Below are 16978 nucleotides of genomic sequence, written 5' to 3'. Positions count from 1 at the left end.
CCGAACTTGCTGGCGCTCGGTAAAACTCACGTATCGCATACGTGGTCTGTGAGTCCTACACCAATCAAGTTTTACACAACAAATAGCAACAGAAATACCAGCATGTCTGTGTCTACACAACGCGTTGACGCGCCGCTTACTGCATCGGCAACGTTTCTCGTGCTATCTGTGGCCGAAACTGATAACGCCACTAATACGGTGCGATCGGCTCTAGCAAGCATTGAAGACCTGTCGAAGAATGTTGCAATACGCGACCCAGGTGCGGGCTTTACATGTGTTGCTGCTATTGGTAGTGGTGTCTGGGATCGGTTGACAGGTTTGCCACGGCCGGCGGAACTGCACCCTTTCCCCGTTATCAAGGGGAAAACCCATGTCGCGGTCTCAACGCCGGGGGACTTGTTATTCCATATTCGCGCAGAACGGCAAGACCTGTGTTTTGAATTCGAACGGCAGCTCCTTGATCTACTCGGTAACTCGGTTGCGGTAGTTGACGAGACTACTGGTTTCCGGTACTTCGACACGCGAGACCTGCTTGGCTTCGTCGATGGCACGGCGAATCCTGTAGGGTCATCAGTGCATCCTGCAACACTCGTTGCTCAAGAGGATGACGATTCAGCACACGTTGGTGGGAGCTATGTGGTTGTACAGAAGTACTTACATGACCTGAATGCATGGAAAGGGCTTTCGAGTGAAAAACAAGAGGCAATAGTTGGCCGAACTAAGATCGACAACATAGAACTGGATGATGCGGCGGCTGACCAGCAACAATCACATAAGTCTTTAGCTACCATTACAGATGAAGATGACAATGAGTATAGCATCCTTCGTGATAACATGCCCTTTGGATCACCTGGATCAGGTCAGTTTGGTACCTACTTCATTGGATATTCAAGACGACTCTGGGTCATCGAGAAAATGCTCGAGCGAATGTTTATTGGATCACCGCCTGGGCTACATGATCGCATTTTGGACTTTTCTACACCAGTGACTGGTACAGTCTTCTTTGCACCGTCTGCTAGCGTGCTGGCCCAGTTAGAATGAGAAGCTTTTCAATCACCGGTGATGCTATTGACGACATGGTTGAGAAATCAGGACGTTACATAAATTTTATTATTTTATCATCAAATTTTACTAGCACTACTAGAGTCATCCTTTGCATCTTTTTCAACCCCAAACTTCTTGGGGTAAAGTTGATTCCAGTTAACGTAATATCGTTTCTCCAGGTCTACTTTCCTACACATTGATTAGGTCTGTAAGATTTGCCATATATCTTTGGAGCAAGGATAAGTTTAATCTACCAAAGACGGAGGTTCATGATAAATCTATGCTACAGAATTCTTGAAAAAGGTCGTTTTCAACTATTTTGTATTGGAATTTAAGGAGAATACTTCGATTGTGATAACTTGATATTTTATTGTAGAAATAAAAATTTCCAAATTTATATGTTAATGCATTGGCATGAAACACATTGAGCTTTTCAAGACATGCCTCTAATAAATTCAACTCCTCAAGCTCCAGAGGTTCAGATATGATATTTATTGTTCTCATGATATACCAGAGCCTTATACGTTATTATATAATACATATAAACTCACCTATTATTCGGAGATTGGTTAAGTACCTTGTACGGTCTATAGAAAGACTAGGGCGCGTTGTGATTAGCTGGAAAGACATCATACAGTCCATCGGAATTATTATAGATGTACTCCAGGGAAATAATTAGGTCGAGTCCCGCTCTCGCTAGCTAATTATTCAGGTCGACAATAGACTAGTGGCTTTGACAGTACTTTGTTAGAGCCTTATTCATACCCAAACCCGGAATTAGTTTTTGTTCGGGATTCTTATTTAATGGTATACCTTTTATTTAATATGAGTAGACTCTTTCACCAAGATTCAATCTTTCTACGGAATGGAGTAAACCTTTTGTTATGCCATTCTCGTCATCCATTAATTTTGTCTTAGGCTTCCCTATTCTATTTGAATAAAAGGTAGCATTGCGAAACATATTTGCAATCTTTGTTCTGACTATTGCACATATGACTTTCGGAAATCTATGAACATGGGAACAGTCTGAGTCTCGCTATATATATGTAACCACTGGAATGTGTGTGGTTGGTAATCTTCAATGTTTCCTCTACTTTACAGTCGACGTATTCATCTTCAAACTTTTAAACGCCTAACTAGATTGGTTAGGCTCTTGATTGACACAATGAAGCCCCCAACCTATCTAGGCGCACTGGTTGTTGCTATGATTATGTTCATGGTTCAATTTTGTCCGGCACCTCCTGCTATACTGGAAGGAGTCCTATTAGGTGCCGCGTGTGTCCTTATAATGCTATGGAAATAGTGCGATCGTTTTGACTGATTAAATATAATCAACACAAGTGGAGCATTTCCTGCAGGCGTATTGATTACTCTCAAAACGTTGCAAAGGCGGAATCATATAGAAATTGAGATGCGCGATGAAGATGTGAGTCAATCCTTCCATGGTTTACAATTTTCAAACGTGGTAACGTCATCATGGTAGGCATTTGCAAGCTTTCCTCAACCAGCTGGTAGCTTATGCAAGAGTGAATTGAACCAGTCCCAAGTTGTGTTCACCTCGCCCAGTAGTGGAACACTAAGAATCGACGGAGTTCCACCAGCATGCATGACACTTAGCGATACATTAATTGGTCAAAACTCAGAGGATCATGCACCCACACCGATGGGTAGGTGACTTCTTTTGCTTTTTTCAGTTTCGTCCCTTCCAGACTACAGTCATACAGAACAGAATGCTGCCTAACAATAATATATAGGTTCCGCATCTTTGCAATATCAGAATCTTTCCCAGGAGATGGAAGACAGACTCCACTCCGTTCTCCAACACTTTAACGACTAGTTGATATTCAATTATCCCCAGGAATTTACATGAGCCTATTCATGTTGCAACTAAGCCTTATAAAATTTCTATGCGGTATATCAAAACTCATATCGAGGTGATATGATGGTTGAAAAATACAAGTTCAGTCCCAAATGATGTTTCTCATTATTGGGTACCTCTAATGAAGCTCTATATGTATAGCAGGTGTGATTATTTGACAGGTTTCGTTCCGGAGTTATTACTCTTAGCCATACATTACAATCAAGTATGGCTGGGTGGAGCACATTGACAGAGGGTACATTCTTCTTGAGAATTTCAAATGCTAATAACTTCAATCTAATGTGAATCCATGATATCATTAACGCTAAGCACTACACACAACGAATATAAGAGAAATATCAAGTAACTAAGGCATTCATATTATTTCTCGCCCGCTTTGTGATTTCAAGATTCAACAGATTGCACAAAAAGGAGAGTTTGTAACAAAAGAACATGAATATTATGCCCTTATAAATACTCAATATGGAACACATGGTTCAGCAGAGAGAGGTGATTCCATGCTAGAAGGCCCTTGTATGACCAATAGATTTTTAATTGAGGGCCATTCTACAAATGGCAGTCTTCGTTATGCCCCGTACAGTAATGATCCACGAGTCAGCCGTGAACAATGTTGGGCCACAGACCCAGCATTTACACTTACTTCCTGAGAGGCGGGAATTCAGTTGACCGGTGCTGGAGGTAAAACCTGGCTCACGCGCCTGAACTTGGTGGCTTATAAAGCGTCGAAGCAGGTTTTAAAAGCCCAACAGGACAGTTTTCGACTTCATGGTCGCAAAACTCAGCGGGAATTGGTGGAAATTTTGAAACGGTCCTTGGTACGAGTGGCGTTCTCATCTTGTCGACCACTCAAGGTAAATCAGTAACCGTCTCCGGCCCAGGAAGGAACATAGTCAAAATTCCTTCCTTTAATGGGATTATTGTGACATTCCCAATCTTAGAAGGTGGGAAATCCAAAGTTCAATGAAAGTAATTGACTGTTTACCGAATGGTGCACAGAACCTTAACGGTTGTCTACACTATGTCTGCCTGTGATATGATCTTGCTAATAATTCTAAATATTGTAAAATCCGTATCAAATAAAGACCTAGGCATATAACTGCAGTTCATTTATTATTGTGAATTATTAAGAAACATTCTTATCCCTTCCCTTAACTATGAGACAGAATGAAGGAACCCAGGTTGCAGTATGCGTTGGCAGAGGACCACAAAAAAATGAGTGAGAATAAATCTTCTAAATAGTTCGACATCGAATAACTCAAGTAGAGTTTTTTATGGATAATAAATTTGAAAGAGAACATACAGAGTCATTCCTGACTCTCAAACTTAGAAGTTTCGACAGAAAATAGATACCGAAAAGCTAATTGTGTATAAACTATACTCAACAAGTGACTTCTAGTACCAGTAGCATATTGTTGGAAGGGAAAAACGCTAAAACACAGGAGGCTGGCGAAATTTGGGTCTGGAATCGGTATACAAGTTCAGCTTTCTCAATTAGATGTTTGCCACGGATGATATATTGTTGCTATAAACCAAACTTTGTATGAGTAGCATCATGCAGTTGGTCCCCAAACTGATACATCCAAACAGATAAAACGTCGTAAATAATTTCTTATGACTGGCTAGATATCGCAACAACGCCAATGTAAGCTAAATCATGCGTCATGGCTTAAAGATCAATGGGCGGATAAGCCAGATCTCTTCCTTCTTCCTAGATCAGATTACGTCTGGCTGCAAAGTAGACTTGCCACCAAGTAAAGACCAATTATATAATTAAATCTACATTTCTCCTAGTGGACAATCACAAAGTATCTATGCTTTGTTCGTCGGTGTTCACATTTCTGAGATCACAATCATCAAATAGCATTAATAATAGCACAAAAATGTCCCCATACGCCTCGGTTCTTGGAGCTGATTCCAATGATACGCCTAAAGGAGAATAAAAACCCAGCCAAGGAATTTTGTACCCCCAATGTCACATGGCTCCTAAATTACCGAAAGGAAAGACAGGGAAAGAAGTGGCTGACTAAAGGTAACAAGCCAGCAACATCCTTGTATCGAATGTATGAATTTTTAGTCATCGGTTATTCCGCAAGACTTCGATCGGAAATTGAGCAATTCTTCAACGAGCTATCATGAGCAGTCAATGATATTCCAGATCCCCAGGACAAGGATCCAAGACGCTATGCCATCCTAGTTATTCTACCGCATTATTTTGGTCGACGCCATCAATCGCCTACTCGAGAGAGATATACCAAGGGGTATCCTAGCCATCATTATAACCGACAACATCGAGGTAGAAAGCTCAGGAAATAAGATTGGAAGAAGTTCCATATTGGGTTTAAAACGTGCCTGTATTGCTGGAAACACTGGTTATCCCCGACAAAAATGGAAATGAGCCAAGCGAAGCAGTTATAAGCAAACAGTTTTTGGCGATGAATATCGTTATCCAAGAACCAAATGTATCGTTTGTATAGCATCCTGAGGCTAATATTAGTCCTAAAACAAAATAAAGTTTCTTTCCTTTGATTTACCATGGATTGGTTGTTAAGAGACTTGTTTTAGTGTGCTGTATCCGGATGGATATTGCCGAAATAAAGCTTAGATTATTGCAGGGAATATCAATAAACGATTTCCCGGGCCAATGTATTTCTTTTTCCCTAGGACGTAGCCACCATACTAGTATTGCTGTCGGGAGTTTCGTACCAACGTCTATCCATGCCAGCCTGAAGCCGGGCGTCGTCATTGAATGGCCCTCTAATTGAACCTCGGAAATGTTTTTGGACATTATTGCGAAAAACTTGGATAGGATCGGTTCCTTCCTCTTCGCAAATCCAAGTCAACCACCGATGGCCGGTGGTGACATGGGTAATTTCATCGTTATGAATCACCTCCAACACAGGCACACTTTCCATATCACCTGCCTTGCGAAACTTTTCAATTGTCATTGGATTGACGTCTAGTCCACGAGCCTCGTGCACTAACGCGATTATACTGATTCGCGATCTGAGATCATGAGCTGTCTCCAATGCTGAGGCCCACAAGCCATGGTGTACGGGGAGGGCACCAAAATAAGATCCCATCTCTTCAATCCTAGCCCGAAGCAATGAAAAGTGCTTTGCTTCATCACTGGCTACCTTTAACCAGTCATGGAAAAAGGTCCGCGGTAATTTTTTGCCATTTCCTTCGGTTTGAAAAGTTGCAAATCGGACGCAGATATCGATGGCTAGATCAATTGCCCATAGCTCTATGTTTGCAAGAGCATGTAGAATCGAAATTCTGCTCTTTGTAGAGCCACCTTTTCCTTTGTTTGGCACTGACCATGGGCTTACCTCTATCAAATTCTCACGTGGTGGGTTATCAGGAGGAGAGACGGTTCCTCTACCCAATTCCATGGGAGAAGAGGAGGCTTCCTTCGATGAAAAACAGGAAAACAAATTAGTCGCAAGTTCGATTTTCCTCTCCGGGTTTGGTGTATTCAGGATATGCACTGCCCAATCACACACGGTCGTATTTTCATCTAGATGACCAGGAATTGATACGTCTCCAACGCTAGCTTTGACAGACACAAGTTCCCTATCGCGCTTGAATTTCACTTTCTCGCTGACGGGGTCTAGCTTTGTAAGTGTTATTCCTGTGGTACCATTAAGCGGATAACGCAATATCACTTGTTCTCTTCTAATCTCAATGGGAAATGTGCACGTAGTAATACCTACGCTAGACTCGCCTGTCTCTACGTTGAAGTCGTATGCATGCCACGGGCATGACACCACATAGGACGAGTCTTCAATGTCGACATTCGATTCTGCCATCGGTCCTCCCGCATGAGGGCACTCGGCCTCCATAGCGTAGTAAGACCATCCATCGAGGCTCTCGTTGGCCTTCTGCTGGGACTTGTCAATGGTCAGCAAACGGAACAACACTAATCGCTTGCCGTTTGAAAGATGGATGACATATCGCGCCTGTGTAAAATTTGACAGTAGACCTAGACTTATGACCGTCATTTTAGATAGGCTGATTTTGTCGTGAACTCGGCCGGGCGGAGAGGAATTGTGCCGTCGTATAGATCAATTGATGCTGTTAACAATTTCTGCCAGACATTCCATCATTCAATAGTGGGTCGGGAATTTAGCGACCCATGGGGCCCACCACTAGCTCCTTGATAGGCTTGACTGTGCACTTGGCCAATTAGAGGCAGGTATTAGATCCACTCTAACAAGAGAGATGGGCCAATCAAAAATGCCGTAACTGGATTATTCACTGACTTGAAAAATCGGGCTATCAATATTTATCGTACACCAGCTTTGTTGTCATTCAAATCATTTAACTAAGCAATACTAAACATACTATTTGAATTTATTGATGTATCAAGCATAAATAGAAGGTTTTGCGTTGGGCATTCAGTTGCAAGGCACCTCACACTCGCAAGGCCAGCTGAAACTAGGGGGGATCTATACAAATAGTTACTATTTACGTATAGTTTCTTCTTGGGAGCTAATATATAAATATTATACTTTGACTGTAACATTCTCCTATCAGACTATAAGAGGCATTATTTTCCACTAATTCGGAACCATTATTTCAACAGTGCCAAACATGACAGTCAAGTGAACCACCTGTAATCAAGGTTGGTAGTCCAAGTCTCATCTATGAATGGCCATTGTAAAAGTTCGCTTTCCAAGCTATGGGATAAAATATTGCCGTTTTCAACCTCGTTTAACGTGGGATTGTTGACAACTTCATCCGAACCCGCTCGGTCTATGTCACTCCTTCTTGTCCTATGATGACCCTGAGAGTAAGAAGAATCTATACTTGCGGTTTTCGCAGTGGTGGCCTTCCTTTGTCGGTCATTCCTGGGACGTTGGTGGCGAATGTCTCCATATTCATCCAGTGTGCTGGCAAGGGCGAAATGGCCTGGTCGAACCTCAAGAGATTCGTTTTCTTTTGCGGCTACGTAAAACTTATCCGCTTCCTGAACTGCTTTCCACTAATTTCTCCTTAGTAGTGACATTCTAGGTAATTCCTTCATATGCTTCATATAAGCAATTAAGATGGGAAAAACTCACCCACTGGTTTCCAACGGGCCAGAACCGAGTCAGGCGCTCGAGGTATACCATATTCCTTTTCTTTTCTGCCTCTGCGGCCTGTAGCCCTCCGGGGTAATGATGAGGGACTATAGTAGCATACATATTGACATGAGCAGTGACAAAAACACTGAATCCGGAATATGGAGTGATGACTGGCGATTGTGAGGCTTCCACTTCCCACAGAATCTCGCTAACATTCTTCGCTGCCTCGAATATATTAAAAATGATATTGTTCTCGTCGTCATCGTTACTATAATCTGTGCCGTTATTAGAATCTTTATTGCTATTCTCAAACAATTCTGAGTAGCGTTTCAAGCCAGATAAAAATCGGTCGCGATAAAGGAAAAGGACACTATTGTATTGTCAGCCCGTAGGGTCCTTCTCGACTCATTCTAATATTTCAATGAACAATGCGATAGCAATGAAAAATACGCACCTCATAAAAAATATGAGGTTTATATAGGTGAATACTTCACCATACCCAAATGCCACATGCGCCTGAACACCAGTTATTGGAAAGTGAACCGTGATGTCTTGAAGCTGTCGCCATTCGTCCAGTTCCTTTTTCAAACCCTGCCATGTTGCATTGACCGATAGGCGAGGCGCAAAACAGGACGATACAGGATCATTTCGGCGATTTGCGTTTGCGAATCTTAGAATTCGTACGAAAATATCAAAACCACGTGCAATTATCGCTGGACCATAGTCAATTCCAAGCCTTCGCGAGCCAAGGCAGTCCAGGCTTAGATTCCTAGGCATTAGACGTTCTTTCGCGGATTGATTGAATATGAACTGATGGTCACTGATCGGCAATGGCACTGAAATGGAGTGGAAAGCCAGCGCAAAGTGTTGCCTTGCCCCGGAGCTAAGTTCACAATCTTGAGAGAAGCACACCCAGTAGGTGCGAACTAGCTTCTCATATTGTGTTTGAAACGCAGGAAAGTCTTGTGGACTCTGCTCCATGGTGTCATCTGCTGTTCTCAGCAAAGATTGGATCATATACATAGCCATCCCTAGAGCTTGATCAGTATTTCACACTCTAAAATTTCGCAGTCACGAGAGTAGGGGTCTCAGTGAAGAAATTACCAATATACATCCAAGCTTTATATGAATTACCACACCCCCATTCATAGAAAGATATTATCACCAATGATTGGGCAATATCAAGAGAAGGGGCTTCAAATGCACGCTGAGCTAGCTCGGATCGAACGTATTGAGCATAGACTTCTTCGTTTTGGACTTCATGATCAGGCATGAAACGTGCGCACATTGATAACAGTGATGCAATAAAGACGGGGTCGACATTTGACCTGTTCGAGGAAATATCGGCCACTAACGATGGGTAGTGGAGGAAGTTTGCAACCGGGAATCGTTTTCTATAAACATCACAAGCACTAATAATAGTGGATTGCGATATGCCTGAAACTGGATTTGTTCGCAGATCTTGTGTATTCGCGGTTTGTATTTGTACAGGTATAGCTGCATTCAGTGATGTGTCTGATATTACAGAAGATGATCGAGTATTTGAGATCTTTTTCACGTTATGTTTCCCCGTTGCACTTTTCATCTTTCCGGAAGAGGAACGAGGACTGGTGAGAATACATCCTTGGATATTACCTTTTTGACAACGCTGGCAAGGAGGCTGCCCTTGATGAATGCATTTCACTTTGGCCCGTCTAATATAGATATAAGTTACTTGTCTTCAAGACCATTGGAATTTGAAAAAACTGCCTCCACCTCCTGGGACTTGGAGTTGAGATGAAGTGCTCACCGACAACGCTCGCAAGATATCGAAAGGCGCATGTTTAATCATATGTTTCTCCCGGCTTGTTTCAACTAATGCTTTGTGTTTGGGAAATCTCTTCGGGAAGCGAATAGCATAATTATAGATAAGGACATAATACTTGAGATAACATGGCCGGTGGTTGACAATGTAAGAAAAATGTGCAGCATCGGAAATCGACTTATGGTGGCCAATTAAATAATGTGGGGCTCAACCATATCGAACTCATTGTTATTAATCTATCATAGAACGTACATACTATCATGCCTAATGTCAGACATCAATAAAAGACTACTTATTATGATAGCGATATGCTATGAACCAATCCACCGCTTATCAGTCCAGTGGCGAAGGTGTATTGACGACTGACTACAAGAAGCCCGGCCTTTCTCAAATTGTCCTGGTTGAGGTCCAATGTTACTCTGTATATGCCAATAGCAGCACGAAAAGCCCAATAATTTCAATCTTGCCTGCTATCTAGAAGTATTTCGATATGAACACGCATATATGATCTGTTAACGCAATTAAAAATCAAATTTGCTCATATCAGACTCGCACTTGGTCACGCGTCCGGACATTCTATCTCGTCAACTTTGTCCGGCAAGTCAACACGTCACGAGTCATTCAAATGGAACTTTTTAGACCATTGATATATACAGGCATTAAACTTGTCAACCTGGAGCGCTTCAGTGGCCCAAGATGTGACGAGCCTTATCACCGCATCACCATCTCCACTTTCTTCCCAAATGTAAAAATCGTATCTTTCGCGCAAATACTCTATAAGTGAGAGTGGTAGTTTCGCAAATACCTGGTTCGTTTCCGTCTCAGCAATCAATGGATAGCCGAGCGAGGTAATATTTCTTGCGATTTTCTGTGCCATGTTATTCGCATGCGATGCCAGATCAAGGAATAAGTTGGAGCCGAAAAATTCTGAAAATTGAATTCCTATCACTCGCCCCTTTGCAAGTAGGGCGCCATGTTGTTTGATATGGTAGATAAAGTCTTGTCTGATTTGAGTGTTTTTAATCACAATCGCCTCACCCAGTAGGGCGCCCACTTTTGTACCACCGATCCAGAAGATATCCGTCAAGTCTACGATATCTCTCCAACTCATATCGTTTTTATGCGAAGACAGGGCAGCTCCAATCCGGGCACCATCCATTAGCAACCAAAGACCAAGTCTCTTGCATGTATCTGAAATCTGTGTAAGCTCTGATTTGGTATAAACCGTGCCGATCTCGGAAGCGTTAGAAATATATACGAGGCGAGGTTTGGCCATATGAGGTGAGAATTGATTCAGTTTGAATGCCTTTTCGAGAGTCACCGGGGTCAATTTTCCCGCCACGGCTGGTACTTGAATTATTTTGTGCCCGGTTGCTTCTATTGCCCCGGCTTCTTTACACACAATATGGCCCGAGTCGACAGCAATGACTGCTTCAAAAGGCCGTAGACAGCTGGCTATAGATATCAAATTTGCTGAAGTTCCGCTTGGGACGAAATAAATCGCGACATCATCTTCTCTGCAGTCGAGGTGTTGTCGGATGAGTTCTCGGGCACGAATACAGTACTCGTCTTCTCCATAAGACCTCTGTTGTGTGTAATTGTTTCGCAGAAGAGAGTCCAGAATCAGGGGATGTGCTCCCTCGCTATAATCGTCCACAAAGCTGTACCTTAAAATGGACTGCCCAGAGCAAGCTTCAGATGACGGCATAGTGTGGGAGATAAATTCAAATCAGTGTAATGGATATAGCGGCTCAGCACTATGAGTGGGAAGAACTGATTTTGGAGCAAATTGGGGGTAGAAGAAAGATAACCCAAAGTGACATCAAGAATATTATTGGGTTTAGGTCAAGAAATAGGTAACTAAGGTAGACAAAAGAGATAGTCAATTTATCTTATTAATTAAAAATCGCAAGGGATGATAATAAAGACTTGGAATTTGATCGGAAATAAGTACGTCAATTTCGGCAATAGATTCCCGAGAGTTTATCGGGAATCGGGATGAGCAGGTTGATTTCCTTTTCCTTTCCCTTTCGCGAATTTCCATATTAAAAATGGACAGAATGAAGAGCGCCATTTTTTAATATTGATTGTACGAAACACATTTCCAGCCTTATTAAATTTGTAGTAGAACGCTTTCATCCCTCGGTGTGGACAGGAAACCGTAGAAACCTATTGCAACATGAATGCAGCTCTCTGATAACTAGGTGTAAATAGCCTTTTTTCATCTAATATCTAATTGAGTCTGCGTGTGAATTTTTCAAATATATCAATGGCTTGAACATTTTGTCCCTGCAAATCAACGTTGTTGAGAAACGATCCCATTTCGCGAATATGACCAGTCATAGCTTGAGGGTCTGTTCCGACTTCTTGGAGGGAATAAGCGTATAAACGGCCAAAATTCCTGGAAATTTCTACCGCTTTCTGAGATCTACCCCTTCGCCCCTCATCGTATGCAGAAAAGCTACCGGTATCTGGCTGACATCCTTGATCTTAGAGAATAGAGCGTTCAGCACAGCAGCATCCTAGATTGCCTGACCAGCTCCGTTACCAGCAAATGGATCCATTGCGTGTGCCGCATCGCCAATAATTACAATAGAACCATCAAAATAACAATGAGCTGAATCATGGTCATATATTGTCCAGCTTTGTTGCGGGTCGACACTTATCAACTGTTGAGGCTGTTAGCATACTCGTTATTTTCAATGCTAATGATATGTCATCTAAAACATACTCTAGCAATCACGCGGGCGTCTTCGCTATAATCTTATAACTGCTCACTCGAAAACGATGCTGGCTGGCAGTCTAGAAGGGCTCCTGGGGCTTGAAAAAGTGCAACTGAGAGTTTTTCCCCTTTCGAATTGGCAATGAACACATGTACCCTTTTGGTCCACAAAGGATTGGAAATTTCTCGTCCATTCTTCACTGATGACCTCACGAGCCTCATACATAGGAACTTGTCTTGAATAGACATGCCATCCATCGTGGTTCTTTTGTGCTGTTGCAAGGCGCTGTTCACCCAAGCGATACTTCCTTCTAACGCTACCAACTCCTTCGGCTCTGTCAAACTGTCAGCTTCCTCGGTGCTTCCATCTCCAAATTGTAGTTTAATCTTGCCATCATGCTGTTTAATACCTGAAAATCTCTTTCCGTGCACGATTCAATTGTCTGGGAGCAATTCCTTCCAGGTATCGATCAAATCGGATCTCGATCTGGTCTTTCTTCCTCTAGCTTAGTCAAGACGACCGAATACATAACTTGGTGTAGCCCCTGGGCCAGAATGACCTGCGTTGATAATTCAATGCTTTCATCGCTGGCCATGAGATTGGCGCGCGAAAGATATGCCTCTCCATGCCTGTGGCTAGAAGCTCCATGGCATCGATTGCGTTTTTATGCAAAGCCATTCCCGCTCCGATATCTGGATATCCGAGTGCCTCGTAAATCCGAACGTCTATATCAGTGTGTCCTTTAGCCCAATGGCGAGACTGATACCTACGATATGTATTAATCACAGCTACATGTTTTGCAGTCATTCTATCAAAATTTGCGGTCCGGTTTTAATTATATTGATAGAGCGTCCAGAAGTGTTGCTGTTCCACTTCTATAGCCAGTACTAATGAAATCTCAGATAACCAAGTCCAAAGCTCGGTATGGACGTGTATCGAGCCTGCGGTGGGCATTACTGCGGCTTGCCTATCTAACATGCAACCATGGCTTCATGTCGCCACAACAAGCTTTGGGTTCCTTTAACGTCTGTCGCCACTAGCCAGTCCTCAAACACTGGCAATCGTTCATTGCGAAACGAGACATCCACTAGTGAGAGTCTGAAAACCTGGACTCGTCTCATAAGGAGTCTACTACAGCTAGACGGGAGAAAGGAGCCAGGATTGTCTAATAATTACTTATGATTTTCGCCCGGAAGCTGACGAAGATTCGGCTTTTCGCTTGATAGACCTGAGCGGTACCTAAACAAAACGGTATGAGAAGTCCATACTTTAACCGTAGTTATGTATTAACTATCGATTTCCTATTACTAATTAAAATAAAAAAATCCAAAGCCATAAGCCTTCTCAGGCTTATTTAATGTACCCATAACTACTCGCTCAGCGGCCCCAGCCCAATACTACTGATAAGCTTCGACAAGAAATGTGTTTGATTGGTCGCGATTATCATTTTACTATTTAGGCATGTCGCGGGACGCCGACATAGAGATCACTGTGAGGCTTAGCAAGGCTTAGCCCCGGGTCCGCGAGCATTATTGGCTGGGCCTGGCCGCAGTCCACACACCAAATCCACCGCTAAGACGCAATGACCACGCACGTACATGCATATCTTTGGAGTAGATTGACATGTCGTGCTCTGGACTTGCCCACTTGTCATTCTCATCATAGAGAGCAGCTCAACCCATGTGTTCCGAAGGGTGATCTGTGTGATATTGAATATACAAACTCACAGAATACAGCCGACATGGATGATTGGGCGCTACCCCGCTTGAGAGCGCTTCTGCCTTTGAACGACGCCGAGCTTCTGCAGGTTCTATCGTATACTAACAACCTGCACGACGCTGAAGCCGCCACGCACTTGGGAAATTTACTAGGCGAATCTCCGCAGTCGCTAGAATTTATCACCTCCTTTCTTGAGCGGCGCAAAGAGCCTGGGAATCACCAGGCCAAAAAACTGGACAGTAAGCCGTCGTCGGCATCATTCCGGGACCATGTGGACAACGTTGATAATTCCACAACCCCATCAAATCCACCACCATCATATACTCCACGGACCACGAGTAGCAGGTCCAATTCCGAGCCATATCATTACACGAACTCTGTTATTGAAGCTGGTAAATGGCGAGCAAAAGACGAAGTACGTTTTCAAGTGGCCGTAGTTGCGGCTCAAGACTGGTGATTCTGGTAGCTGACTGCTCTACAGCAACAAATGCAGCAGATGCTACAGGGTCTCCAATATCAGTATCGCATTTATAACAGCGATATTGAGCCTGAGCATGAAGCGGACTATTGGTGCTCTTGTCCAATACACCAGTATCAACAACGCAAATGGAATCGGCGCGGGGTTCAAGAGATGTGGTCAAAAGCCATCATGTATCCAGGTAAGTAAGGTACTGAAAAGAGAGTTCGGAAACATACATCCATGTGCAAGTTGACACCCACAACGAAAAATACTGATTTTCGTTCGCAGGAGAGAGACACTACAATGACATACAAAACGGCTTAGGGGTTTTTGGAAACCCTTATACATTTCGGGTTGTCTCTCCATACGGATACGGGCAACAAGGTCTTTGGGCTCCGCAAAGGCCCATTCCCTTATTCCACGCGCGGTCGATACGCGAAACTATCGCGCTAAACGCACAGCTTAATTCTGAAGCCCAGGCCAAAATTGATGCACAAGAGCCGAGGCAGAGCATCTGGGAGAACAACAACTTATCCGTCTCCATGGAAAGTATGACAATAGCAGATAAGAGCCCACCTGCCCGAGATATCAAGGCTTCAAACCAAACAGTACCGGAAGATATAACTGATAAACGATCACACAACCGTACTCAATCCAATAGTTCCAAGTTAAAAACCGGCCTAAGCTTCTCAGGCCTAAAAAAGGCCGTCGGCATCAGATCATCGGAAGAAAAGGCTATCGAAAAAGCCATATCTCTCCGCGAAAAGATTCTGTCAGAAGAGCGTGGGCGATGGCCAGACGAAGAGTGGCGCTATATCGTAGCAGCATATCAGCACAAAGTCGGTATGACCAAAAAGATTGCGGAGCTTCGAGCTACTCGACCTATTCAATACCTCCATCTCCTAAGAGCAGGCTATTTCGAGCCAATTCCTATCGCATGGGCAAACCAAATATCCAACCCTTTAAAATTCAGTATTGAAGCTGCATCGGGGTGGAGGGGAATTACTCCCAGCTGGAGAGGGTTTGAAGATCTTGCAGAAGAGCGACTTTACTGGGTGCTGAACCACCGAGAAGGAAGCGCCGGAACGAGAATGAAACCTGATTTCATATCTGAAATGAACATGGCTCAAGCAAGAATGGCCAGAGCGGTTGAGCCCCCCCCGCTGTATTATTCGGCTAATGACACCTGCCATCTTCAGCACACATCGTCTGGGTACAGCAAACAGGTTATGCCTGCTCCTTTCCAACCGTATGATCGGCCTGAAAGACCGACGGATCATACTATGATCCTCCTTGATGTCTCTGGATCTATGGACTTTGATCCCGTTCGGCCAATCTATGATCAATATCTGATAACGGGATTTAGTAGATCAACACAGCCTAAAAATGGAGGTAAGGCGAATTCAAAAATGGTAACATGTCTTTTATTTACTGACCATATATAGACGTAGCAAGGTCAATCATCCGCAGATTTGCGGACGCAATGGCAAATCACGACCATCAACATGAGGGCTACGACTTGGTCACATTTGCAAACACGTCTCATTATATCGGTAAAATTAGTCATATGAATTTCGACTCGATGTGGTGTAACAATGTTCGTTTTGGCGGAGGAACTCGCGTCATGACTGGATGGCAGAAGGTGAAGGAACTCCATTTCCAGAACCACTCCGAGTCGGCTATTCACCACCCTGTTTATGGATGGCAAGCCGGACCTGAGACCCCGATTCTCAGACTACTACTCTTACTTGATGGAGAGGCCACCGATATGGACGAGTTTGAACTAGACCTTCTCGGCCTCTCGTGGGCACATGTTACCATCTTTCTCATCGGCGTTGATGGATGCCCTCATCACCATAGGCATGCCAACGAGCTTCAAAGGATCAGTGATTTCAATCACCACGTTTCCTTTGTAGATGCGCAGGGAAACTGTCCAGAACGATTTGTCACCCATGAACTGCTCAAGCGTCATTTGGGCTATGACATTTCAATGCAAGAATTCGAACGAATGGAAGAATTGCCAGCATACTCGGAGCTATAGTATTTGCGCCCGAGATAATCCATTCAGTACATATGTAGATACGTTCCATTCGAAGGAACTTCACGTTACGAGCTATATGTGGATACGATGGATGAATGAACGTGGAGCTTTCTGTTGTTATTTTTCTTCTCTTTTCGTTTCTTATTTTTGAATGACCTTTCAAGTACCTCGATGTATCAGCGTGATTCAATTTATTGAAGATTTTCAGCTCAATTTAAATTTACCTGTAATAAAGAAACAAT

The 16978-nt window shown here is 43.3% G+C and overlaps 5 protein-coding genes across 5 annotated transcripts; 3 read left to right on the top strand and 2 right to left on the bottom strand.

Moving 5' to 3' along the window:
- Window positions 1-102: 102 nt before the first annotated feature.
- BGW36DRAFT_293289 (uncharacterized protein) lies at window positions 103-1041 on the top strand (the record flags this gene model as incomplete). Its single annotated transcript, XM_046210987.1, has 1 exon — window positions 103-1041. The coding sequence occupies one exon, from the start codon at window positions 103-105 to the stop codon at window positions 1039-1041; it is 939 nt and encodes a 312-aa protein (XP_046073695.1).
- A 1168-nt stretch (window positions 1042-2209) lies between these two features.
- BGW36DRAFT_358733 (uncharacterized protein) lies at window positions 2210-2881 on the top strand (the record flags this gene model as incomplete). The annotated part of the gene is made up of 4 exons (XM_046213996.1): window positions 2210-2319; window positions 2386-2470; window positions 2528-2711; window positions 2799-2881. The coding sequence occupies 4 exons, from the start codon at window positions 2210-2212 to the stop codon at window positions 2879-2881; spliced, it is 462 nt and encodes a 153-aa protein (XP_046073694.1).
- Window positions 2882-5580: 2699 nt separating this feature from the next.
- Window positions 5581-6924, bottom strand: BGW36DRAFT_396780 (uncharacterized protein; the record flags this gene model as incomplete). The annotated part of the gene is made up of 1 exon (XM_046218213.1): window positions 5581-6924. The coding sequence occupies one exon, from the start codon at window positions 6922-6924 to the stop codon at window positions 5581-5583; it is 1344 nt and encodes a 447-aa protein (XP_046073693.1).
- A 599-nt stretch (window positions 6925-7523) lies between these two features.
- BGW36DRAFT_295000 (pyridoxal phosphate-dependent transferase) lies at window positions 7524-11501 on the bottom strand (the record flags this gene model as incomplete). The annotated part of the gene is made up of 6 exons (XM_046211137.1): window positions 7524-7672; window positions 7733-7907; window positions 7987-8359; window positions 8444-9020; window positions 9094-9683; window positions 10459-11501. 6 exons carry the CDS (start codon window positions 11499-11501, stop codon window positions 7524-7526), a joined length of 2907 nt encoding a protein of 968 aa, XP_046073692.1.
- A 2756-nt stretch (window positions 11502-14257) lies between these two features.
- On the top strand, window positions 14258-16736 carry BGW36DRAFT_294761 (uncharacterized protein; the record flags this gene model as incomplete). Its single annotated transcript, XM_046211125.1, has 4 exons — window positions 14258-14650; window positions 14717-14894; window positions 14984-16087; window positions 16141-16736. The coding sequence occupies 4 exons, from the start codon at window positions 14258-14260 to the stop codon at window positions 16734-16736; spliced, it is 2271 nt and encodes a 756-aa protein (XP_046073691.1).
- Between the last annotated feature and the right edge of the window lie 242 nt (window positions 16737-16978).

Source organism: Talaromyces proteolyticus (assembly GCF_021365285.1).
Source record: "Talaromyces proteolyticus strain PMI_201 chromosome Unknown BGW36scaffold_5, whole genome shotgun sequence".
NCBI lineage: Eukaryota > Fungi > Ascomycota > Eurotiomycetes > Eurotiales > Trichocomaceae > Talaromyces > Talaromyces proteolyticus.
This window is presented reverse-complemented; position numbering and strand designations above follow the sequence as displayed.